Here is a 27,999-nt window from a genome sequence, read left to right as displayed (position 1 = left end):
ATTTATCTAGTACACAAAACAACTTGAAAATATTTTAACTAAAGCCTTTTATTCTATACAACTGTGAAACATCATTTACCCTTCTGGCATTGCAGACTCTTCCATTAATCTTTCCTGTTACTGTGTTTCGGGATGGTTAGAAAGAAAAAACAGAAGGAGAGTTACAACCTTGGGCTGATTTCAAACAAAAAATTACTGTGAGCAACTCCAATGTATACAATAGGACAGGAAGACAACCAGGAAACAAAACATAACCCAAACAGTGCCTATTGGAACAGACAAAGACCCTTGCTAGTAATAAATACAAGTCAGGACAGATTACCAATAAAAGTTACAGTTCTGTTTAACCATTTAATTCACAAACAGCACTAAAAATGTGCAGTTAAAGCACAATTGTGTCAAACGAAGCATACACAGAAGTGGGGATAGAAAACTGAACCTGATTCTCAAAAGATGGGAAAAGACATGCTAGCTGAATTTTGAACCATGGTTTTGTCTAAGCAATGAACTTGTTTTGCTGGGTTTAAAGTGCAGAAGGGAATGACTATTTTGACTATATTTTGACTATTTTTTCAAATAAAACATGATGAAAAATACTTTACTTTTTGTCTGACCAATACAATCCCAGTAATATAATTTATTGGGACTTTTCTTAGGCCTCAACCTACATCTTGATCACAAGATACAGGAAGGGCTAGAGCATGTGTCTCCTGAAGAAACTCCAATAATATACTGCCCCTTGAAGGCACTTGTGCTTCTGCTTCAGACAAGAGTAATTTTTAAACCACTTCTCTACAAGGAATTCTAATCTGCTCTGGCTACAAATGGTTTTCTGGGATATCCCCACATTTTCCTCACAAAAAGCTGAAAGGCCCTTACCCTCCCTCCCCCCAATAAGTTAAACTTCTATAAAAGATTACCATGAGCCTAGGACAGTCACAGATTTTTAGAAATAGCAGTGAAAACAAGATCTGCATAAATCTCTAACAAAAGAACAATTGCATATAAAATCTCAGAAAAGAAGAATCAGTATTTTTATGCCATGAATATGAAATCTGCTGAGAAGTTTTTTAAGTTTAACATTAAACATATGAATTTATAATCAGAATGGTTTGAAGTTTTAACAACATGTCACATACTTTTGGAGCACAGTTACCAAAAATTAGACTGGTGTGTCTTTAGAACGCCTAGGACACAGTGCAGGAAAAAGTTATATATATTTAGAAAAAAAAAATCTCTAAGTTGCTGCAAAGCACGTTCACTCTATTATGATGCACAGCATCACTGGACTCACATTGCTCTGATATCTTTCTAGTGTTCTTTTCTTGCATGTCAACAGCTCTCTAAAGCAGTTAAAACAATTCTCATGTTAATCCTTGGTTTGCAATTCAATGGGCCCATTGATTCAAGTATTCAATAACTATTTTCTGGTGTTTTCTTCTCCAAATTTCTTTTAGTGGTAGAAATGCTTGAGTAACCTGTGAGAAATCATTGCTGGAACTTTATGAATGGAATGTACTAAAGATACCTTGTGTGCAGTTCTTAATTACATTGTGAACAGTGACTAATATGGCCAAACCTGTTTGATACTGAGCATGAGCAGATGAGGGGATTATGTTCTGGAAAAAAACCAAAAGCAAAAATGAGGAAGCAAAAGTCTGCACTGGGTTATCATCCACTCTCTGTACACCTCACACAACACAAACCACTCAGGGACCTCCCATCTCATTGACTGAGACTAGGACAGACTTTAGTTTAAGTCATATAGATTTTTTTTTTTCCTCTATATTACAGGTCTATTAGTCACTTCAATTAAATGTTTACTTCCTGTCCATACTGAGGCATTAGAAGTCTCATCTACCTTAGGGGTTCAGGGCTGCTCTAGAACTACTCTTGGAACCAGCACAGCAAGGTCGAGTCAGTAATGACCGCTCCGGGTCCGCGCCGCCCTCACGTCGATTTCTGGCGGTAGTGAAGCGTCAGGTCCCCGCCACTCTTCCAGATGAAGTGCTTTACAGTTCGAAGGTCCATGTTGGGGTCCAAAACCTACACAGCAAAAAGGCAGCTTTTAATCCACAAGTCTGCTAGGCTGGCAGAAATTTAAAACAACCCAAAAAAAATTAAAAAACCAAACTGAAAACTGATACCAAGAGGAGCCATGCAAAGGCTCAGATTTTTCCATTAGCAACTGAGCCTGATGCATTACTGAAGGATTTTAGCAGAGTAACATGCAACTTCAGGTTACGACCACCTCCTCAGTGGTGGAGCCTAATCTCCATTACACTTATTAGGCAATTCATGGTTTTGGACCGATTTTGAAAACTGCCAAAAAAGCAGAACTCAAAACATTCCAGAAATGCTAAAAATACAACTCTGTGGAATTGTATTAAGCCCATTTGTTGACTATGAGCAAGTAACGCTGGAAGGGCCCCATACCAGACCAAATTAAACAGGTTTATTATGAAAATTCCTTCATCAGCCTATCTGCAACTGTCAGAAATTTCTGTCAGCACTAAGTTAATAACATCAAAACATTTACTTAGTTTTAAAGGTAACAGGTAATCTATAGCATAGTTGAAGCTCAGAAATCAAAAATTCACAACCAATTCACTGCTAGAGCCTGGTTTTGATCACAGGGAACTTACCTGGTCCTGGCACAGAAGTTCAATCTTCTCCTCTGCTAGCACAGCAATGTCCTCCTCCTTTTCTTGTTCTCCTGCTTTCTCATTGTTGGAGGAGCTCGTTGTCTGAGACTCATTGTCCAAATTGATGATTTTCTCATAGACATGTTCCATCACCTTCCTCACCTGAAGCATGTCACTGGCTGACAGCCGGTCTCTACAGGAGTTAGAGAAGTTTATCAGGAAAACACTTGAGAAACAAACTGCATTTCTTATCTTCACAACACCTTCCTTAGCTGTAGCAAACTATGCAACTACACTACGCAACTACTAGTAGACAATATAGATCATCTCTATATTGTCTAGTAGTAAATTATCAGGGTCATCCAAAATGCCATGATCGTAACAGCAATTTATCCAAAGAGTCACACAGCAAAAAACTCAGAAAATTAGCTGAGATATTCAAAAGACTAGATAAGAATCTACATTGATTTCTAACCAACTCAGCTCCCAGTTACAGCTCATGTGACTGGCAAACTAGTTTGCATTCCCTACTTGTCCCTTTTCCTTTCAAAAAGCAATTATTCATCTCTGTTGGCAACAGGAAACAAAGCTGTGGTTCTGAACAGAGTAACAATCTATAAATTCATCTCCTTTCTGATTAAACACCAAAAAAGACAAAGTCCCATTTCACTAGTTAGTTCTTAGACATTTCTTAGCATAAACTTGTACTACAACTGCCTGTTGAACCCAAATCCACAGTTCTTTTAAGTATTCTGATATAACTTGTTGCTTCAGAGCAATGCTGCTAAATGACTAAGAGCTTCTACAAATTTAAGCACAAAAATTCTCTGGAAAAATCAGTGAATTGCTTTGATGTTTTTGGGGGTTTTTTTCGGTTTTTTTTTGGTTGTTGGTTTTTCTTCCTTAAGTTTGCAGGTTTTTTCCTGCAAGTTGGACATTCAATGTTGATAGTCATATTTGCATTACTTACTTTTTTAGAGTTTTTGCTCCTGATGATGAATGAGGTTGGAGGTAGAAGGGAATCTTATTGAACTTGGGCATATTTTTCTAGAAGAAAAGAAGTTTCAGAAGTGTTAATTTAGGATGAACCATTATCAGCTCCTATTTGCAGCAGCTGCTATGTGAAGTATATTCAGCTCCCAATTATCAAAACTCATGAGAGATTCCTAATCAGCATTCCCACCACAGCCAACTTCCAAATTACTCATACTCCTGAGACACTTCAATTTACATGATGCACAGATCATCTAGCTTTTGAATATAAATTATCATTTATTTCAAAGGCAATTAGATAGTATCAAAAGACAGCAGCAATATGAAGTGTGTTCTCTATTCCTGAGTTTCTCACTAGGAAAGGATATCAATTATGCACAGGACTTTGAATTCTTTATCTAAGACAGTCTGTCAAAAGAAATTGAGCAAGAAGTACTTTAACTAGACACATCAAAAAACGATGCATCTCAAAGGGTCTTGATTACAGACCTTTAAACCACTTATGTTAAATACAAACACAGCAAAAATTTAAAATGTCATTCCAGATACTGTGAAGTTAATTGTAATATATCTTAAAAAAACTAAAAAAAAAAAGCCAAACTTATACACCCAATACTCACATCCACAGTGATGTCAATTACCCATTGTGGCACTGTTTCATTAAGAAGCATGGATTCAGTTTCACCACCTGAATCCCGACATAACAACCTGAGACACAAAGAAATAACCTTTACTGTAATAACAATTATTGCCAGTTGCATTAAAAAGCTTTCAGGAGAGGTTTTAATGAACAGGGAGCTGAACTCTGTTAGGATTATGAACTTACTGGGAAAAAGATTACCTATTTTCTGTAAAGAGCAGAAGGAGCTGTAGGAAGACAGATCCCAGAAACAGAGAGTAGGATCTCAGGAGACTACAGCTTTGACACAGAAAATATATAAAAGTGCTTTGCTCTGGATTGTGTTATGTTTGTGTTGAAATACAGAACTGTCAGGAGAAGGTGAAAGGCACCTGGCATAAAGCAATTCTCTCCTTGACAAAAATGAGCTTTGCATGTAAAGCATCTGCTAAGCCCTCACTTGAAGGAAAGAATAAAACCAGTTTTAGGAAATGTGCCCATGCAATGATGCAAAAAAGTCACATTTCATTTTATAAATTACAATGAGGTATTTTGTCAGAGTCCTGCAAGCCACCTTTTTGTCCCATAAACATGGCTTGCTCCTTTCAGTGGGGTCTCTCCAGTGTTCTCTTGGGGAGCAGCTGCATAAGAGGGAAGATCCACCAGAACAGAATGCAGGCAAATATTAAGCCCCAAGTACAACATAAAGACATGGATACTGTAGGAGAAAGTCAACTTTCTAAGCTGAAAATGGTTTCCTGTTTCACTGACCAAAAGTTACAGCATTTTGGGGCCTTTTCAGCCTGGGAAACAAAAACAAATCAAACATGCCCCACACCTTACATTTAAAATCCACTATGTCAGTAAATATCAAACAATTCACAGTGTTTGCAAGCTCAGCACCTGTTTTGCAGCACTATTAAACTGCCTCTGATGTATCACATATCACAGCTGGGTTCTTCAATGTAGCATGAGAAGACATAGAAGGGTAACCATACACATATTGCAATACAGAACCTGTATGGCAGGGATTGGGACCTTCTCCTGGATTTATCAACTAATTCTGGGAGCAGAAGCCAATTCTCTAGTGAGTAGCAGCTCTTGAGTAATTCTCAGAGGTCAGCACAACACACAAGAGTCTGAAGCAGCACAATTTCATTCTAAAACAGTTTAATTTATCAGTTTGCAGAAAGAGGGCACGCAGAAATATCACACACAACTAAGGACTGCACACAACTCCTACTGCTTTAAAACCCCACACCTTGCTGATGCTCAAACTCACACGCTCAGTTGGATAAATCATCATCAAAGGCTGCTTACTTTGCCTTTCAAGGGCATGTCTTAAATGCACAGAACAGATCCAAAGAACATTTCTGATAACATTCCTGCTTGCACTAAGAAAGAGATTGTTCATCCACTGAACTTGTATTTTTAAGTTTTTATACCTGAACAAAGTGCGTCCTCCAGCCTCACCAAAAATAACTGGTGTATGTGGTGGCACTTGGAAGTATCCATTTCCTTTCTGGACTCTGTTCTCCTGCTCCCCATTCACTGTTGGAAAAAACACATAACAGCAGTGAGACTGCACTAGGCCTTCAAACTGGGCACACATTCCACCTACAGCAGATACATTTTGTAAATTAATAAGATCATAAGCCTCATGAAAACCAAGAAAATCCCCATTTCCAAGATACAGCAAGTATATAAAAAACCACTGGAGATTAACAAGATCAATACAGGTTTGTGGAAGGCCTATTTCAAAAGCCTGTGAAAAAAGGAAAATAAAGCCCAGGAGTCAACACCCAATTATGAGTTTTATTCCCCATTTATTTTGTCAAACTGAACAATACTAAAACTAGGAATCAACTAAATAGACTCTGCTGAGACAAGACTATTCTTCCCTCTAGAGTGACAGTACAGAACTCTGAAGGGATGCTCTTCTGCCTGGATTTGCCAGATTTGCTAAATGTCAAAACAATGTACCAGGAAAGCTCAGACTCACAGTGCCTTGAGTTTCCCGTTTTATACATTCAATTTATTATAGCTAATTACAGCAGTATGGTCTTCAAAGGCTGAAGAACTTGATTCCATATAGCATAAGATTAAAGAAAAATCAGCATTATTTATACACCTCTTGAACAGTGCAGCTTCTAATCAGTAGGTGCCTTGAAACAATGTAGAAGAATTTGGATGCCTGACTTGCACTTGGGAAACATCATCTCCATTACACTGTAGCACCTCATTACTGTGTTTGAGGAGATGTTGAATTCAAGCAACTTTAAGAAATTTAAATGGCACAGACTGATGAGATGAATGATTGCTCAGCTTTCTAACCAGAAACACATGTAGGCAAAGAAAGGTCAGAAATTGTAGCAAGCAAAGAAATAAAAAAAGATAATCTGTATTGGAAGGGGTAAACATGGTACTAAAGTTACAGCAAGTGAAAAATCCTGTAGCTTGAAACATTTTTTCATAACACTTCTCTGAACAATTGAAAGGAACAACACTGCACATAATTTGTGTTTATTTAAACTTGTATCTCTACAAAAATGCCAGTGTCCAACAGGTACATTTCACCTTCTCAAGTCACTGCTCAGTGCCAGTCTCCTAATTTTTTACTTTTGGAAGGGCAATGAAAACATTCTGTTGGGAATACTCCAAACATTTCACTAATCCACAACTCTACACAGGAATAAGGAGTGTAGTATCAATAATCCAACAGCACAAAAGCCTGTGAGTGACACTTCTCAAACCTTGTCTGGCTCTAAGCTGTAAACTGCCAATACACAACAGTCTGAGAATCAGCAGCTGGATCCAGAAAAGTCTGCCAAGAGCTCTAAACCTCCTTGGAGGCCAGTTTTGAAAGAAGAAAGCAACTAATTCTTGGCACAGTCTTGTCACAAAGCAGTGAGATATGCTGAATGTACAGTTTTCTTAATTGCATCATCTAGCTATAGAAAGTAATTTCTTAATCACCAAAAATGAGACTTCAGTTAACTCTGACCTGGGTTGAATTGATTTCCCACTCAGGAGTTAGACTCTCTTCTTTGCCAAATTCAGCCTCTACTTTACATTTCACATGGCTTTCATCTAAGGCCTGATCAGCCTTAGCATTATTACCTTAAACACCACTTTAAGGAGTTTTCTATAGAACTACTTCATGCATTATTACACTGAATGTGTTTTTTCCAATAAAGCTTTTATTTTGTTCACAATACCTAGAAAAAACTGGAAGTATGTCAAGAGAATACTTGCTAATGTTGGATAACTGAATTATTGCTATTTGCTGCTTCTTTTCCAAGTCAAGCCTCAGTTTGCCAGTAATTGTTTTTCATCATTATTTTTCCTCATGTTTCTGTAACTTCAGAATATTCAGAATCATTTATTCACCTACTTTTTTTTACAGGCAGACCTAAGATTTTTGCTGATACTTTTGGAAGTACAACACTTCCTGATGTAAAGCAAATTTAGAAGTTCTAGAAAACATGAAGTCTATAATGCACAGAGAGACAGGTGTAAGACAACAAATATATCTGTTTAAGAAACATATAAACAAATAATACATGGACAAGTAATAAAAAAGGAAAATATTAAAATACTAACCATGGTTTATCTCATTTTCTTCTTCATCCATTGGATTGATATGTGTTCTAGGCCAATACTCCAGAAGTGCTTGCAGCAGAAGCCCTCCAAGGTTTACTGTCAACACACAGTGAGGCAGAACTTCAATCACACAAAAAAACATGGGCAATGTAATATTGTCCATTTGATCCACAGCTGAAAATTCCCCACAAGTTTGAGCAGGTCTGTTCCCAAAGCAAACTATTTATGAGCACAGAAATCTGCTTGTCACAATCTGAGAGCTGCATGTTACAATCATTCAGGAAAAGCTGATTTTAGAATCCCTGCTGTTGGATCACTCTTGTGCTTTAGCATTCTCTACATTAGGTTATAATTACTTATTCACTTTTTCATCTTAAAGGTTTAAAACAAAATTAAATGTAAACCCTGAACATGACTGTTTCAGAAAAAAGGAAATACTTTCTTTGGAGAATATGCTACAGAATTTAGTACTAAGAAAATAAACCTCAAAATCCAACCAGACACTGACATAGGTGGCACTGGAATACTTCAAAACATATATACTGGAATTTACTCTGATTTCTTTGTTAAAATAAAACACTATTATTAGTTAAAACTTACATTTTGGATCAGAACCATCAGGACTGCTAAATCCAGCATCTTTTGCTGAAACCCAGGCTGCAAAGCAGTCACTTTCATCCAAAGTAATTGTCAACATCTGTTGGCAAAAGACCATGATGAATGTAATAGTTATTTGGGATTAACCAAGTCCATAAATTTCTACATAATAAATTCTACATTCTAAATTTGCTCCGACAAATCCAAGAATTTCTGAAAGCATGACAGAACACTTTGTTTACCAAGCTGTATTAATTCATAATTGGTATTGGTGGACTATACCACAAGCAAAATTTAATTAAAAAATCTGTTATTCAGATTATTAAGAAGAGGAAAAATTTGCTGTTTTACTTGAAAATTAATTTAATCCATCAGATAAGCAATGAATGTTCTTCTGAAGTTAACAAACTAAACCTTTTTTGAACAAACAATATATGAAAAAAAGTGAAATATGACATTAAAGCAACAGATGTAGGAGTTGTATCTCACCCCGGTTTTCAAGTCCACTGAGAACCAGTTTGGCACATAAACCATTTTAAATCTCTTCTTAATTTCTTCTTCAAAATCTACTTTCCCAAGGTCTTCAACTTTACATGCCTGTTCACCAAAAGAAATGTACAAGTAGAGTCATTTTTTCCTTTATTTTCAAACACACTTGGAATGATTGTGACTTAGGATCTCTCCCTGAGCACTGCAGTCCAAAAACATCCAAGTTAAAGGTTAAATCTTTTACAAAAGTCAAACAGTGATTTATTTGATAAGTAATTTTTATTCTTCATTTATCTCTGAGGTAGTGGCATCAAGCCAGTAGAAAAGTCTGGAAATATTACTTCAGATTGCTAGAAAGTATTTTCCCTACACAGATATACTGCTGTCTTCTAATACCCCCTTATCATTTCTCTCCCCATCAGTACCAGTATTTCAGTACTCCATCAAACACCAGTATTTCCAGCACCTCAAGCAACAAATTCAGTTCAACTACTGCAATAGGAACAACATTGAGTGAATTTCTGTGCAGATGCTTTATTTCTGTTTCTTTCATACTTTTATTTTAAAGTCCTTTAAGTAATTCTGTTAAAATCCAAATTATTATAATCCACTTGCAGAGTCATTCTGAAATACTCGTTTTAGGCAAACACTAAGGACGGCAGCCTTGGAATTTATTCCCCCAAAATCCAGGAAAAGTTACAGGAAGCAAAGACTGAAGGGTGCAGCTTCAGGAAAACCTCCCTCAATTCTTCCAGCATTCTCAATAAAGTCTCAGCTTTCAAGTGCAGGGAGCAACAGTCTGACCTGACAAAGCATCTCACCTCTACAGTGAGTATGTATTTAAACATATATCAAGTGACACTTCTCACAGCCTTACTAAGGAAAAAAAAACCTGAATGAAAGTAAAAATTACCATTAGCATTTGACTTTGGCCCCGAGATCTAACATTGCACACTTAAATACAGACTGAAATAAAGAAAACTCTTCCAAAAATAATCTAGATAATTTTTAGTATGAATCTGTATTCTCCAACTTAATTTATTTTTCGCTTCATTCAACAACTCAGTAAGTTGGCTGAGCATGCTTTACCTCATTACTCATCTTGGCTGCTGCACTCCATAGCTCCAGAAGAAAATATTTAGAATTTAAACAGGCTTTTGCCAGAGAAGAATTTGCTGACCATCTCACTGATGTGGGATTTGAGTCCTCTCTCTCTCACTCTTTCCCCTCTCCTCTGAGCAATCATTGGGTAAACCAACATAAAGAAATGCCACACCAAGTCTCCCCAGGCAACACCAGGCAAGAGCCATGCTTCCTTCTGTTCATTTTCCTGACTTACCAGCAAACACAAGCCCTCTTTGCAACAAAACCCCATCAAAATACACATTACTATTTCCTGGAAAAAAATTCAAGGGTCTGAACATCAGGAGAATGCAGATGTCAACACTGGATTGAATTCAGATGAATGCAGATATCAACCTCACATCAGGGAAAGCTACAGAAAAGCTCAGAAATGTCCCCTCCTTTTTCTAAAGGCAAACCTTGCATGATATCCTGAGACAGAAAGATGATTGACTTTCTACCACAGAAATCTCAAACATTAAAAATTTATATATAAGAAAGTGGCACAAAATAATTAATCATCCAACAGTAGAAAATCTGAAATTATATCCTTACCTTCAAGACATCCCAGTATGCCACATTATTATTTGTGTCTTTGGTTAATATGTGCCTCTTGTCATTAAGAATGTGGCACTGAATAATACTAGCACCCCCTGGCAAACAAACAAGAATTAAGGTTACTACTGTCATTATTTTTTTCTAATATCACATTAAATTCAATTGCAGGACATATGCTGCTCTTTGGTTTCACTTTTTTGTGTAAACCTTGGATACCACCAAGGTTTAAATATGATTTTAACTGTAACCAACAGTGGATAGACAGTAACCACATTGTTCTGGTTGAAATCATAGTATCAAGTTTTTAAAAAACTGAGTCAATCTTAAAGCTCTATCACTTGTGCTAAAGACAAAAGATTTTACAAGGTCCTCTGTAAAACAGCTGTTTACCTTTTATAACTTGGTCAGGCTGTGTACACAAGGGTGGTATGGGATTGGTACAATCATTATCATAATCTCCTGATGCTCTAAAATTATGGATTCCCTTCAAAGTCTAAAGAAAGAAAGAAATGACACATTCATAATTATCTATAAACTTTGCTTTTATTTGTGAGTAACAACTGCCAGTTCATGCTGCTATTTAGATGTTAACTATCCAGTTCCAAGGAATAGAATTTCTAAATGCATCATAAATAGAGCAAAGACAGGAATTCAAAGCTTCACACATTTTGAGCAATTTAATATTAGTATTTTATGATTTATTCTAAGTAAAGCTTACAAATCACAGCACATCCCAGTCAAATTGAAAGCAACAGCCCAACAGTTCTGACACCAAGACTGCAAATCCCATGACTACTCAATTGTATTCACAGACTGCAAAATGTATCACTCACCCATTTATTCACAGAGGATTTAGTTGTTGCTACCCAAAGTGCTGGAGGAGGATCAGCTGATCTATCCAGTTCCATCTAAATAATGAAACAAAATTTCAGTCACGCTTAACTTTGTTTCCCTTTGATAATTACCCACTCCTATAATTGCAAGCATCTCAGAAACAGCACTAATTTCAGTTTGCTGTAGAAACACAAAGTTTAAATGAAAAGTAGCTAAGATGAAACTTCTGAAAATTCACAGGAATTGTTACAAATATTCAACAAATGACTTCTAGACATGGGCAATAATAGATGCAGTGTGTATTAACACAGTAGTTAGAATTACTTCCAGCATGATGCAATCTTGCCTAATGGACAGTTTCCTAAGTACACTATTTTCCCAATTACTTTGTATTCAGACACTTCCTATGGTTAATATGAAAATGTATGAAGTTCTATACTAATGAAAAAGCAGAATTCTATACATTTGGCTCTGACATTACATTTCTCAGCTCACTATAGCCAAGATTAGAAGCCCCTCCTGACCTCTGTACAGCTGACCAGCACGTTCTTTTTCCATTTTGAACTGGAATCTCACATCCTGACTTTTCCAGAACTAAATTAACATACCCAGGATTTTTATCTTAACACTCTAAGCTAGAATTCACTCCCAAGGAAACCCAGGCTGCTCATATCTATTAGTATATGTTTCAATTGCACACTCCTTATACACCTGCAGGTTCCAAAGTCATGTCATTAGAGACAGCAAAAACATTCAAAAAACAGCCTCTTTGAAAGATTCAGACTTGTGCATACAAATGTCATGTTTAGGTGTTCAAAAAAAACCCACAAACAACTTTACTCCTGGTTCCCATGAGTATGTAACAGATTCTAAAACAGTCCTGTGCACATATGCTGCTGCTAAGAAAAATCCACTTTTGCACAAAACCCTGGCAATGCCAGCTCAGTTTCTTAAAACTGTACTAGAGCCTGATAAACCCAACTTACTGCATGTGAAGCATTTTCAATTTCAGTAATATTCAAACCTGCACATTTTCAGTAGCTGCCAGGCACCCATCTTCTTCAGGCAATTAAACCTTAAATGTAATTTAGGAGACAGAGCCAATCTGCTGAAGGTGTGGTACCATAAACACTTGTTAGCCAAATGTGAATTCTTCAATCAATTTATACCTCAAGCCACGGTTTCATGAGAAAACATGCAATTATCCTTTTATACTGTGAGGGTGACAGAACACTGGCACAAATTGTGGATTCTCCATTCTTGGAGATACTCAAAACCCATCTTGACGTGGTTCCAAGTTCCAGCGCTCTTGAGCAAGGAAGAGGGGTGGACCAGATGATCTTCAGCCATCACTCCTAACCTCAGACATTGCATGATTCTCTGAATTAAACTCAATTACCTTAAGAACCGGTGCTTTTTCTTCACAGATCAGCACCCGGATATCCGGATTTCGTAGATCTGTGCAATAAATCTTCCTGTCTCTTCCTCCTGAATAAACATGAGTGAAGGCTTCATTGACCTGCAGAGCCCAAACACCCTCATCGTGGACTCGGTACGTGGCTATGCACCTCTGCTGCCCAAGGGACCACAGGCGGATCGTCCCGTCAGAGCTGCCTGAAAGACACTGAGCAACGACCAGCACGCTTCAATCAAACAGCTACCCAAGTAGTTCAAAATATTTTTCCCCATAAAAAGATTTGATTATTTATATATTTATATTTTTCTTCTAAAATGGTGCTAAACAGGTACCAACTCTAGTCGTGATTTCCAGTGTTTTATGTAAACCCACATGAACATGTAATTAAAGCTTGCACCCATCAGCCTCCCTCCCTTAAACACTAAATATATGACATTAAATAATTACATTGAAATGGATTGAAATTTCTGCTCTCTGCAAACTGCCTTTGTCTCAGGTTAAAGCACATACCTGGGTGCCATCTCTGTTCAACAACAAAGCTTTGACATTGTCTGTGTGCCCTTTGAGTTTCATTAGTTTTGCACAAGTCCTTGGATCCCACACCCTTAGAACCTATGGAAACAGACAGTGGATAAATGACATTAACACCATTCTTCCCACCAAGGTGCTACCTCTGCAGAAAGAAATTAAGCCTTTCCAAATGAATCAATCCTTATTCCAAACATGTGGACATTCATCACTGAAAATATATGTCTCAACAAGACAGATATAGTTATATCTCATGCAGCTCTTAAAATCAGATGTGATCTTCTTCTGATTTTAATTTAATTTGCTCTGGCTTTTTCTGTCTTAAAGAAATTAAAGAATGGAAATGACTGGAAACAGGACAGTGTGATGTGGGCATAAAATGTGCTTCTGAGAATCCTCTCAGATGCTTCATTGGTGTATCCTCTTTTCTGTTTTATATTGTCTTGGAAATTAAATTCTCTGAAAGTTAGATTAGGCAAAAGAAACCAAGTCAGAGACTTAAGCCTCTTTTACCTTCCTTAACAAAGAGCAGGGGCTGTCTCTTGGGAACACTTGAGCTTCATTAGCTCACTTCATTTGCCACCTCCTGCAGGGATTTTGCAAATTGCTGGCACCTTCTCTCCTACCTGCAGCAACTGCTTCAGTTTTGATAATCATCTGAGTCATGTGCCCTCAAAATCAGAGCTCTTGTGGGGAAATGTAATGATCCCTGACAAAGAGGGTTACACAAGATGATCTGATTGTCTCCCCTATGTATTAAAGCTCTATGGATACATCACATCTTCAGACTGAGGCAGGATTTGTATCCTACACTTGCACTCCCACTTAAGAGAAGTGTCTGCCCTCACTACTGAAAACACAAAAGCTGCTACAGACATGACATTGAAAGTGAATAAAATTGTCTCTTTATACTGAAATCAAACTGAAGTGAAATGAACCCCAAATTTTGCTTACCTTTTCAGTGGACCCTGATACAATAACTGTTCCCATTTGATTCATTGCAAGGCTGTAGATTGAGTCTTTGTTCCCACTCAGGGAAGAAGCTATTTCAAAACAAAATTCACATTTTAATGCTGTTATTTGAAAAACATACTTATTGACTCAAAACTGGTATTTCAATACTCCTTGACCCATATATAGAGTTGCTTTAAGAAAGACTATAGTCAGCATAGTGCTGGGAAAACCCCATTCCAATTCTTAATCTACTACTGCATAAAAACAAAGTAATCCCTCAGATTTATGGTGATTACAATTTTAGTGACCATTGGCACCACAGTTCTGTGCCAGGGCCATCAACCTACTCTTGCTCAACTGTGTAATTGGAATGTGACACTTCTTTGTGATCTTGTAACACACAGCATTTGGATTTAAATGCAGAGATTTTTTTTCCAAGCCGAATAACAGTAAAATTCTACATTTTGTATTAAAGGCTCTTCTAGTTCAGCAGAAATGCAGAGAAGTTACATTGCAGCACTGAAATGTGTTATTTGAGCAGGGATGCTACCTCTGCACTTGTGAAGACCATATGGCAGCTCCTTAGCATCACACCTACCATCAGAGCTGAGGAATTCTATACCAACCAGCCTAACCCTCTTTCAGAAATTAAAGTACCAGTCCCTCAACTCAGAAAAGCACAGACACAGCAAATGAAAATCATCTATTTCGAGAGCACAATCAGGCATTTCATCAAGCCTCAAATCCATACCATTAGTATGCCAAGAAAGCTGAGAATAGCAACAAACTGCATGGCCAGTAAAAATGTGAAACTTCACACAATGATTTATTTGTATGATGGAGCTAAATTTCCAACACAGGATTTGTAACTAATATCAGAATTTAATATCACATTTTGTCACAAAGGAGAAACCTGTGTCAGGGGGGTTTAGGCTAGAAATCATGAAGAGGTTCTTCCCTCAGAGGGTGGTGGGACACTGAACAGGCTCCCCAGGGCAGTGTCACAGTCCCGAGGCTGACAGAGCCCCCAGGAGCATTTGGACAACACTCTCAGGCACAGGGTGACATTTTTGGGATTGTCCCATGTAGGGCCAGGAACTGGACTCAATGATCCTTGAGAGTCCTTTACAATTCAGGATATTCTGTAACCCTATTATGGAATTATGCAGCTTTACTTCAGAGTCCTCTTAGCCACTGGTTACAGCATCCAAACAAACTGTCAAATGAAATCTGTTATTGGGAGCTAAAATAAAGTGAGAGTTTTCCACTGTCCCTAGAGAACAGCTGAAAGCAAAATACAGAACTGAAAACTCTTGAAAGTCTGCACACTGCTCAACAATCACAACAATTTAGGAAAGGATAATTTAGGAAAGGAAGCTGGATAGCAGGAATAGGAGAATCTTAAACGTACAGAAGCAGAATTTATGCCAGAACAACAACAAAGCTCAACTCCACTCCCTTCTGGAAGGGACTACCTCTCAAAAGCTAAATCTCTTCCTTTAATTTGAATTACATCTCTGCTGACTGAGAGACTCTTTAAAAACAGACTTCCTCTTGATGCTGGTTTTTTGTACACTGCTTCCAGGTAATCAGATAGAAAATTAATGCACAGACACAATATTCATTTGTACCCTGAAAAATCCATACTGCTTGAAAGGACTCAGGAGAACAGATTCTGTGAGGACATATGTTGTGTTCTTTCCAACAGAAAAGAGTTACTGGGAGCACTAAAATGAAAGAAAAACCTCCTCTGCTTCCTCTTCCTCCCCCTTATGAAATATTTGTATTCCTACTCCAGAAATGCAAATTTCTCCCTGTCACCTTAAAGGAAATGTCTCCACTTCCATTTGATCTTGGGTTCAAAACAAGCACCAGCTCCTCAGTACTCCCCATCTCCCATTTCTGATTCACTTCAACCATTTAGGTTCTGTATCACTGTTACAATGCACAAGAAATGTTTTTATGTTTCTTTATTATCACACAACTGAGTTTCCTGTGAGCTCACAAATAAATTTTTCCTTCAAAAACACTTTGTTGAAGTAGGAGACAGCAAAATTTACAGTGATCAGCAAAGTTTGGCTATAAAGTAATTCTACTTCCACTGGAAAAAAAGGAAGAAATAGAAGAATTTTGTATTTCTGGGAAATACGAAGTAAATCTCTTCAGTCATGTGCTATCCCACTAGAATTCTGCAGCACAACACAGCTCTCTAAAGCTATGTCTCCTCCAAAGGCTACTCAGACATGTCAGCACAAGGCTATGCTTGAATTAAAAAGTTCTTTAGACAACAAATGCAAAACTGACAGTTCTGCCCAGCAGATGCACCTCTGGCTTTAGAAGACACCAAATCTATAAAATTAAACACACCTTTTGAAAACAGCCCAATACAGTAAATAAAAACACTAACTGCCTCTTACTCACAGAATCATATATTCCTGAAATGTCTTAGGAATGTGTGTCAATTCCAAGGTTTAGTTTTGCAGATTTTCCTTGAGTCATTACTAACCCATGACTGAGGAAGCAATAGGCTTATTTAGAAAATTAGCATGTGGCAGTGTGCAAAATGGTTCTGTTCTTTCCCAGTGCTATTGTTTAAATATCCATTAAACTAACTAAAAAATGAAAGATCAATCATTGGGAACACAATTTTTCCAACCTACCTAACAAGCAGCAATGTACACTGTGATCACACTAGACTTTTTCCTCAAAAAATCAACTGTAAAACAGCCAATACAAACCAGGATGCCACAACCCAGATCTATGTTATTCACTTAAATCCAACTGAACCTAAAGACTGGTGTGACACTTGCCAGAAGTGCAATTTAACCAGCTCTACCCTGAGCATTTAAAAAAAGGCAGTGTTAGAATTGCTGTATAAAGGAAAGGTCTCACAATTTATGTAGTGCCTTTCTGGGAGAGAGGAGCAGGACAGGTGACTTCCTAAAAGATGAGGGTGACATTGAGAATTAACCCTGATGAGTAGAATCTCCAGTTTCTCCTTGCCTTCCAATCTCTAGTCAGTCAGATCTCACCAGTCTGTTACCCTTCTATGTAATCAGTGCTTTGTGTTACTCTGTATGCTTTTTAGTCTAGTTTATCTATTCTTCTGACAGATTTGACAAATGCATCAAATCACGCTTTAGAAGCTGTACTTCCTTTTTTTCAGCATCTATACAAACAAAAAACCAACTCCAAAGCACAGAAAATGTAGGAACAAACAAGCTAACAGAACATTTCGATAAGAGGCTGGTTGAGAGGTTAAAATCTCCTCAGCTTAAAAGTTCTGTCAAGTTTCAGAGAAAGCAGTATGTCACAGTTCAGAAGAAAGAGTTCAAAAGAGACTTGTCCTCTATTCTAAATGCCATGACTGTTGGCTGCTCCAGATTGCCAGCCATTACACAACACAACAAATGGACTGAATGCATACAAACCCCCCCTTCAAATTTCTTGTCCATTTTTTATGTAGATAGAAAAAGGCACCCATAGTTTTAAACTGACCTCACAGATTATGCTACTCAATAAAATGCATTTCATTTGTCTCCCCTCTCCAGGTACCTACTTGTGACAGTATTATTTGAGGCAGTCAGTGCTGTGAGAGTATTTACATCCCAGAGGAATATCTGTCTGTCCAGCCCAGCAGATGCTACCAGCTCCTTATCTTTTGCATATGCTAAGGCTTTCACATAGTCCTACAATAAAAGAAATAGAACGATATGAATCAATGTTATCCTTGTGAAGTCTACATCTTAATAATTTTAAGAAGGGCACTGATCACACACAGTATTTACAGATAATGTTTTTCACCTTATGCGTCCTTAGTGTTGACATGCAAAATCCCTTATGTGCATTCCACACTTTAACAGTAGTATCTGAAGAAGCAGATATCACTAAATTGGAAAGAATAAAGACTAAATTTTAATGGCTTATATATTACTTCAGAGCATATTTGTACTACTCTAATTTGTTTTTCAAAAGAGATGAAAACAATTTATATAACATTTCAATTTTCATTAAAACAGCTGCTTACACTATTTACCAAAATTAAAATATACAACACAAATTAATTTTACACGCTAAGAAAAGATGCAAAATAATTAAAGCAGCAGATAATTTACTTGTATGCAGTTTCTGAATACTGCAGTTCTGAAACTTTTAAGTACTTACATGTTTTGCCATTGCAGCAGAGCACAATGTCATTTACCCAATCTGTGTGATGTTCCATAGAAGCTATATAAGGGTCTTGCTGCAAATTAAGAAAAAATAAGCTCATCACTAATGGAGAAGATTGTGACTACCAAATCCTTTTTTAACCTGCATATGGATTCAGAGTTGCCTAGTGCAGAGTTGTTTGAAATCACTCTCCCAGAACCCTTTTTGTGAGAGCTACACAGTTATGTACAATTATTGTATTTGCAGAGATCCCCGTGGCAGGGAGGAATGACATCACACAACTGAGGTCCTCAGAAGGCTAATTTATTACTTTATAATACTATATTATATTAAAGAATACTATACTAAATTATACTAAAGAATACAGAATGCACACTTACTGATTGCTAAAAAGATATTAATGAAAATTTGCAACTCTTTCCAGAGTCCCGACACAGCATGGCCCTGATTGGCCAAAGAGTGAAAACAACTCACACCAGAATGCAGTGAAACAATCACCTGTGGGTAAACAATCTCCAAACACATTCCAGATGAGCAAAACACAGGAGAAGCAAATAAGAATTTCCTTTTCTCTGAGGTGTCTCAGCTTCCCAGGAGAAAAATCCTGGGCTAAGGGATTTTTCAGAGAATGTGAATACCACATAAAATACCACAGCACAAGCAACAGCGAAAGGATTCTGTGATCACAATAATTGGCAGCTGTTAAAAAACAGCATCAGGTATAACCCTGTAGGCAGCTTACCAGCAGGATAACTTGGAAAAAAGCAGGTTTAGAGCCAGGAAGGCTGTCGTGACTGACCTTGTGCTGATTGACACTCCATATCCTTATGATGGAGTCCCGCCCTGCTGTGAAGAGTCTGTTTAATGCTGGGTCCAGCTGAAGTGCATTTACCCCATTCCGGTTGTACTTCTCCACTTCATCTCTAATCACATAGGAAACCTAAAACACATTTGCACAAATCCAATTATGGTATTAAGATATTGACATGGCCATAAAATCTGAACATCTAATTTCATCTTTGTAAGGCTCTAGAGTAGAGAATATGAAGAGTTTTACAAGCATTGTTTTGTCAGTTTGAGAGTTATCAGCACCACCAAGGTCATTTTTGTCCCCAAAAATGGGGAAGAGTCACAGAGAAGATTCAGCAGTGATAGAACTGGAGCCCAGAAGATTCTTTTAATCATTGCAACTTCAGCTGAGTTAGACCCAGAGGATCCTCAGTTCAATTCCCTGCTGTGTGTGCACATTCTGGGTGATCTTGGACAACACAGAGTTGTCTGTGTGTCACTTCCCAAGTGGGTTCCAGTTTCCACAGCTGCAATGCCAGTACTTCCAGCCTCACAAAGGGGAGGATATGTTCACCATGGCTTACAAAGTACTGACAGACTGCAGATTCATATTCAACAGGTGTCACTATTATTTTTAAACCAATTTTTTAAGAACTACCTACCAACCAATATAATAAGAAATCAAACTCTTAGTGCTCTTTCAGATAAATTATTCCATTAGTTTCTTTCCTTCCACGTTTGACAGTATTGTGTGTAAAGGTTATTTCATGTATTTGTTCAGAAAAACTAAAAGGAAATTTCAGGAGAACCTGAAAAGCCACAGCAGTCGCCATTATTAGTGTTCAGTAAATACAATTCTAAGACACTGCAGTTTCTTCAGAGCTACTGCACTCACTTTCCTGATCCCTGGATTTACACACTACTCTGAGGAAAGCCCTCCAAAAAAAAAGCTCAAAGCTGAGGGAAAATGCTAGATATGCATCTTCCCAGATTCTATAAAATATAATCAGAACAAGGTAAAATTTCATGCTTGGTGCAATCAAACCTGCTCAAAACAGGAATCTTCTAGATACACAAGCACCCGTTTTGAAAATGTTTTGAAAATGCTTATAAGGAATAGTCTTGGTCTAGAGATCTGAAAGCAATTTTTCACCCCAGTAACTGTGTTGAAGTAGTATAAAGAAAATGTTTTCCAGATCAGGTCTCAGTGACACAAAATAAATCCAACAAATTAAGATGCTCAGTGGTCCTTATCACAGAAGAAGTATTCTATGGAAGTATATTTACAGCTCAGATTCTGTACCATGAGAGCTGCAAGGTCCATTTGTGAACGTGGGAAACACCTCCATCAAATTATCCCATCCTCAGGCAGCAGAGCCAGAGCACTGATGCTTCCAGAAAACACATGTCCAGTGCTATTCTCTGGCTGAGAAACGGCTGCAGCAGCTCTACAGACCAACACCGAAGGATCACAATTAAGAGTCTCCTGAAGCTTTCTGTCTCAACATTCCCAATTATCATTCCACAAGTCCTTCACTACACTTATTAATGTGATGTACATAACACATAATTGTATATGTACAATACACATACATAAGTGAATTATTATATTCCAAATGCTCTTAAAGACCTTCTGTCAGCCACTCTCAGCCCTTTTACAACCACAGCTCTTCCTCCCAGTTTTAGATAGTGTTGGAAATGAGGACACATTCAGCCTCTCTCACCCATTCCAGACTCATCCTTAACATTCTCACTATCCATGCTCAAGTTTCCACCTACACACAGCTCCAGAGATGCTGCTGAAAGGAGACACCATCAACCACGCACAAGTGTCATGTTAAAGCACTTCAAGCACTCCAGGTATTATTTCCTTGTGAGATGCAGGGAGCAAGATGTATGTGCCACTCCTTACCTGGGCTTAATCAACTCATGGCTGTATTGCTCAAAGACCCACACAAGTTATGTGTACAAAAGTCAAGGTTTAACATGATTCAAACACAAGGCAAAGGGATGCCCATCAAATTCACGTTGCTGTCAAATTCTCTGAATAAAACCAATGAAAACACTCAGTTAAAAATACTAAATGAGAACAGCTAAGACACAAACCTGGAGATCAGTAGATCAAATTGAATGTTATTCATTAGAGAGAACAATATTTTCCTGACAAGGTATCAGGCTCAAGATCAGCAGGGCATTTCACCTCTTGTTTTCCCAAATGCCACCAGGATATTCTTTGAGAAAGCCTCAATTTTCGGATTTGTTCCTCCTCTGTCAGTCACCTCCCATATTTGTTATATTTTCAGGTATAATTTAAGAGCTCTTCATTCCACTCATAAGTTAGAATGTCAAACTATGTTAGTCACCTAAGCATGATAACGCTGATTCTTTTTGCACATAACGATGTTACTTCTTTTTAGTTTAAAGGAAATCAAGAAAAACACAGCCATAAATATTTAAAAGTGCAAAAAAAAATCCCCAAATGATGGCTTACTTTAGTAAATAAGGTACTTTTCATATATGATTAAAACTTTCACAGGACTTTGGAAATTGAGTCATATTTCTACATTAATCTTGATGAAATTAAAGTCAGCTCAACCAAATGCTGTTTTTCCCTCACAAAAAGACAGGATCAGAGGAGACTGACAACCATTTCTCATTATCACCAGTACTGAAATAGTCAAAGTTAATTTGTCCTCCATTGCCTTTAATGACTTCCACATACTAATTCAGTCAAACATCTCTTGGCAAGTATTGTTTTTATTTTAAAAGAACTGGGATAAAGAGAGGGGTTATATTGTTCCAGTGTTATTGTTCTCTGGTAGATCTGAACTGGACCTCAGCAGAAGTTGAGCAGGAAAGCCAACATCATCCTTCTTTCTCCCTGTGACAAACTTCAGAAAGTAACTCTGCTGTAACAACTGAAACAAACAATTAAAACCTTGTGTTCCTCTTTTTGGTATAAATACAGGAGATCTTTGATGTAAAAAAAAAAAAAATATGGCAAGACAACAAAAAGAGCTTGATACAAAATTTCCCATCAGTGACTGCTACTGTGCACAGAATTCAACCAGCTACTTTTGTCTCCCCTCACAATTTTAGAAAGTGTCATTTACTGTCCACAGAAGGAATAGTATACTTGTCCTGATAAACTGTCTTAAAAATTGAAGGAGTAGCAGTAAGAAGAAAAAGAAATCCTTATTTTATTAAGCAATGATAGCTTCCTCCATGTGACGTGGAAAAACCATGACAGATATTTTTCAATCAGAAAAGTAACTCTAGTCCAAATTAAACATGTACTCCTTAATTTTTTAAAATTTCTAATACTACAAGGACAAACAAAATTAAAATGAGAGAAGAATTATTCTGTGGTGAGCAGCTTGATGGGACACAACACCAGCACTTCAAATGAGCACTGCAATTTGAGCAGCTGGCTAAGGACAAAGAAAACCATCTGTCCTGAAAACAGTATGAGCAGAAAAAGGACTACAGCAAAAAATGGATTCTCCAACTCATTTTGGAAATCTGGTGATATCCAAGTAACTGTCAGCTGTTTACACTGAAAATATCTAATAAATTTATTTGCTCAGCCAAAATAAAAAATATTGACTGGTCCACTCATGCTAACCAGGCATTGGGGCTGGAATAAACATCTTGTATATTAACAAAACTAGAACAAGACACAGCACATGTGGCTGAACTAAAAACAACCCCATGAGACATTTGTTGCACACCACACAGAACCCTCTGGAAAGGGAGGTATAACACCAGAAGCATCCAGGCTTGTACTTAAATGCATTTACTCCATATTAACATGGAGGGGAAAATTAAGGGCTCCACAAAATCTTTTTAAAGGCAGTTGAAATGCATGTGGAACTTAAAATGTATCAATAAAAGCAACAGCAAGTTGGCTAAGAGAGATGAAATTTGGGTAAGAGTGGTGGACATGCAGCCAAGTCCACAAAACCAAAACATTCACTAATAAGAACAGAGGAAGGTTGCTGATAATCCACATGTGGTTCTCCATTTTGTTCTTATTTCGGGGGAAAAAAGTGAGAAAGTGCTTTTTTGTTTGGTTGGGGTTTTGAGTGACATTTAGCATAGACTTAAGAAATATTAGAAGATTTAATAAGTACACAAAGCAAATACAAAAACAAAATACATTTTCAAGCCTGCGTGTACACGAACATATCTAAACAATATAAATGCAGGGAAGTTCTGGTTGAGGAGAAACTGCTGTGATAAAATTCACCTCTGCTCCTGAAGCACACAGATCTTATCACTGAAGATAAAGCACTGGGTTCTGTCTGGAAAGGGGTGTGGAGACCCCCAGAAGTGAGGGCTCCGAGACCTCAGTGCCATTTGCTCCATGCAGGACAGGCTGGAGCACATCCCTGCTGTGCCCTTTCCAGCAGAGCACAGAGCCAGGGCAAAGCACAGACACAAAAATTGGGATATAGATGAGCATGGCTTTACTGCCACATGGGCTGGGAGGAGCAGGGCTTGTGGCATGTGAAATATTTCACTAACAACCAAAGCTTTGCCATGGCCACTGCTGCAGCTTTTATAAGCTCCCAGAGTGAGTAAGAATCTTCCACAGCAGCAGTGGAACAGCACAAACATCCACTCATTATAAAGAGTTTATGGGATTCAGGAGCCTAAATGGATCAGGAGTAATCATTTTAATGACTACCTAAGAGCTCCAGACAAAGTTACTGCCCACAGATACATTTTGGCACACAAAGCCAAATGAATTTCTTGCAGGACTTACAAGTGTTTCCTGCGTGGATAAGTGTCTCAGCTGACGTGGGATCATGTTACCCTTGTTACATTACATGCATTAGAACAGCCTTTATCTTCACAGATGGGTAAAATGTGCTTTTAAAACATCCCACCAAACCACACGGAGGAAACAGTAACCAGCTGAGCTCTGAGAACACTCATTCCTTGTTTCTAAGTGAGCAATTAAAAACAAAACAAAAAAACCCCATTTCTCAAAATCATGAGAGGGTTCTATGAGATCTGAATTGCATCAAGGATGAGATAAGCAGCAGTGAAATACCAAGGAAAAAACATCAACATTGCTTTACTATCTTTTGGGATATGGATCCCTAAAACATGGCTTTTAATTAAGAAGACTATTTGGATTTTTATCTAGGCTCCAGAATAAAAGTAATGGAAGGCATTAAGAAGCTCATTTTATCCTTTTACAATGGAATCAACATACTGGCTATTTGTTTGCTTAAGCATTATATCTGAAATAAATATATCTGTAATGATAATTTTTACATTTATATTATATAAAATATAAAAATAACATATCACATCTAGTAAGCTGCAAAAATTAATGCACAAATATGACAAAATCAGTTCAAAAACATCACAATGGTTTGGGTTGGACAGGACCTTAAAGACTATTTCATTCCAACCAGTGCCACAGGCAGGGACACCTTCCACTAGACCAAGTGCTCAAAGCCCCATCCAGCCTGGCCTTGAACACTCCCAGGGATGGAGAATTTCTTATTCTGTACAAGACTTAAAGACAAAAAGTGCTTAAAATTCATCTAATCAGATTATAAGGATGCTGATCCTTATATGGCAAAATTCTCACTTGTTGTTTTGAGTTTGGGGGTAAATTTATTGTGGCCAGGGAGGAAGTTTGGGAGAGCAGCTACAATGCAACCCCTGCAGGGCAGCTCCTTCAAAGCACCTGCTGGGAAAGCTTCACCTTGACTTGACTGCAGGACAACATCTGAAAGCAGCAGCACATGGCCAACAGCAGTGTCTGACACACCCCTGCATCCTCCCTCCTTCCCAAAATCAGTGTCTGACACACCCCTGCATCCTCCCTGCTTCCAAATCAGTGTGTGAACACACCTCTGCAGCCTCCCTCCCTTCCCAAATCAGTATCTGACACACCTCTGCAGCCTCCCTCCCTTCCCAAATCACTCAACCTCACTGCTGCAACCTTCTGAAAGGCAGGGCAGAGCTTCACAAACACCTGCCACTGGACACTTCAAATGCCTGACTCCCATTTAAAGAATTTAAATTCTTTTCTTTTTCTATGCATAGAACTCATTTTGAGGCCTGAAACTCTGATTAAACCATTAGAAGCTAAAAATTATATGCAGAAGCACCCTAAACTGACTATTTTGGATGGCTTTGCTTACCAGTAGAACAGGTGCATCCAAGCTAATAATAGTTCTGATTTCCATAAACTTGAACCAGCTCTTCTGCCATGAAAGGAATCAAGTTCCTTCATGCCTGAGAGGTGTCTTTTGTAAAACCCTCTTCTCCCATCCTCAAAGGTTTGGAACAAATTTCTCCAACTCTGTGTCTCTCTCAAAAACCATCTATAGATGCACCCTAAATGCTCAGCCATTGGGAATTAAAATAAATCATGAGTGGTTTTATTTTTCCATTTGCAGCAGATGGATAAAACAGCCACTTAAAACTCCTTTACTGGAACAAAGTCCTGTCACTAACCAAGCAGGTGAAAAAACAAGTCAAGAAAAAAAAAATCCAGCTTCTAGTCAAGCTTTATAAATGTTTATCATGGAATGGTTCAGGTTGGAAAGGACCTTTACAGATGCTCTCATTCCACCCTCTGCAATGGGCAGGGACACCTCCCACAATGCCAGGCTGCTCCAAGCCCCTTCCAGCCTGGTCTTGAACACTTCCAGGGCTGGGAAGCTTCTCTGGGAAACACAACCAGTCTGGATCTAAACTCACAGTGCACTGCTGAGACACAGAGCAGCGTCGTGAACATCAAGTGTCATCAGTACATGAGGTGAAAAAATACCACACAGCACAATGAGAACAGACAAAACATCAAAAACCAGTACAAAATCACCTGTAAAAATGAACTTTTGAGCTAAGCAATGCCTGGAGAACAAAAAGTAGTAGTGACAAAAGGAAACAGTGAGCTCTTTGATGCATGCTGCTGTCAGGGAAATAGTTCATAAATAGGAGTGCATCACACAAATATCAAGGTATAATAAAATCCCCCTCCTTAGGGGTGTAACCTGCAAAAACTTGTTCCCAGCAGAGGCATTCCTTATATTTTAAAGCATATCCAATTTTTTTCTGTCATGACAAGGGAATTCTTTATATAGAATTGAAAGAGTGCTTCCCTTAACCACAGAAAACACTAAATGCTCTGTAAGATGCCCATTTCCTCAGTGTGATAAATGATGTGTCCAAAAGCCAAACCCACCTCTGTTTTTAAAGCTCCTAATGCTATTTCAAGCCTAATCAATATTTCATTTGATCCCACTAGGAGAGGTACAGCTGAAACTGGCACTTGCCACTAAGCAGCTTTGCACATTGATAAAGCATTAAATCTTTTTCCATAGTGAAAGCTGTAAAAACATCCAAAAGGCAGGCAGTATCACAAACAAGAAGAAAAGCATTGAGAGCCATAAAATAAAACCACTTCTATTACTTTAAATGTTAAAAAGCCTTGACTTTTTATACACACTTTGGTAACCCCAGAGTTACCAAGGCTACCACAATCCACTTGTAGGGACATGTGAGCCCAAACCACAGGGTTTAATTCTTCCTCAAGTGTGCTGAGAAAGCCTACACCCACCTGACTGCCTGTGCCATGGTTTTCCTTCAACAAATGCTGCCTGAAGCTGGCAAGGAACACTTCTGAAATTTGAGAAGAAAAAACCCTGCTCCTCGCTCACGTGTGCAAAGGCACAGAGTGTTTTACAGAAACTAAGCAGAAATACGATGCAAAGCGGATCACAGAACCATGGAATGGTTTGGGTAAGAAGGGACCTTGAACATCACCCAGTTCCAACCCCTGCCCAGGGCAGGGACAGCTTCCTCTGGACCAGGTTGCTCAGAGCCCCGTCCAACCCGGTCTTGAAATCAATTCCAGAGATTGAGCATCCACAGCTTCACTGGGAAAATTATTTCAGCGTCTCACCACGCTCGCAGCAAAGAATTTCTTCCCAATATCTAATCTAAACCTGCTCTGGCACCGGACACAGCTGCTGGGAATTCCCGTTCCACCACAGCGGGTCCGGGGGCACCGTTCCCCCGGTCTCAGCTTCCCTCCCGCCGTGCTCCGCCGCTTTCGATCTCAGCTGCTCCAGCTCTGCCTCCTGCGGGCTGCAGAACCCGATCCCGTTCTGCTCACTCCCCCGCGCTGCCTCGGGCGGCCGCTCGCCCCCGCCACGGCGGCCAGCGGAGCTGGGAGAGACCCCGGGGGCGTGCGGCGCTGCCTCCCCTCAGCGCAGCGCGGCTGCGGGGGATCAGGCGACTGCGCTGCCATAGAAACCCCCAAAGGCTGACACCCTGCAGCCGCTGGCGTGGCCCGCGAGGCTCCGGGCCCCCCCTCGAGCCGTGCCGGCCCCGCCGCGCCCTCACCTGCACTTTCCGCCGCCCCGCCGTGTTCTGCCGGTGATGCGCCGCCATCTTGCATGTTGACACTGTGGCGTCATGTCCGACCGGAAGTGCCGGCCCCTCACCCTGCCCGCGCGAGGCTTTTATAGGCGAGCGGCAGGGGTGGGCGTGGTCAAAGGGGCGCGGCCAATGGGGGCGTGCCCACCGTCCCCGCCCTCACGGGGTGCCCGCCATGTTGCCGCCTCATGAGGCGCCGCCTCAGCCCGGCCCCGGGGCGGGTCATGTCTGTCCTCTTCCCCCTTGCTTCTTTGCTGTCTGCTTTCTGGTGC

The 27,999-nt window shown here is 39.0% G+C and overlaps 1 protein-coding gene across 1 annotated transcript; it reads right to left on the bottom strand.

Annotated features, from left to right (window-relative positions):
• Positions 1-30: 30 nt before the first annotated feature.
• Positions 31-27,783, bottom strand: WDR48 (WD repeat domain 48). The gene is made up of 19 exons (XM_041408540.1): positions 27,695-27,783; positions 19,329-19,469; positions 18,524-18,602; positions 18,164-18,246; positions 17,919-18,048; positions 14,360-14,448; positions 13,388-13,489; positions 12,860-13,084; positions 11,460-11,534; positions 11,017-11,119; positions 10,624-10,721; positions 8,947-9,054; positions 8,461-8,557; positions 7,861-7,956; positions 5,703-5,808; positions 4,259-4,346; positions 3,616-3,692; positions 2,646-2,838; positions 31-2,046 (listed from the first exon to the last, which is right to left on the bottom strand). The coding sequence occupies exons 1-19, from the start codon at positions 27,740-27,742 to the stop codon at positions 1,951-1,953; spliced, it is 2,034 nt and encodes a 677-aa protein (XP_041264474.1). The 5' UTR covers positions 27,743-27,783; the 3' UTR covers positions 31-1,950.
• Between the last annotated feature and the right edge of the window lie 216 nt (positions 27,784-27,999).

Source organism: Onychostruthus taczanowskii, unplaced genomic scaffold (genome assembly GCF_017590055.1).
Source record: "Onychostruthus taczanowskii isolate IOZ18803 unplaced genomic scaffold, ASM1759005v1 scaffold3, whole genome shotgun sequence".
Classification (NCBI taxonomy): domain Eukaryota; kingdom Metazoa; phylum Chordata; class Aves; order Passeriformes; family Passeridae; genus Onychostruthus; species Onychostruthus taczanowskii.
Note: the sequence above shows the minus strand (reverse complement) of the source record. Positions and strands in the feature narration are given on the sequence as shown.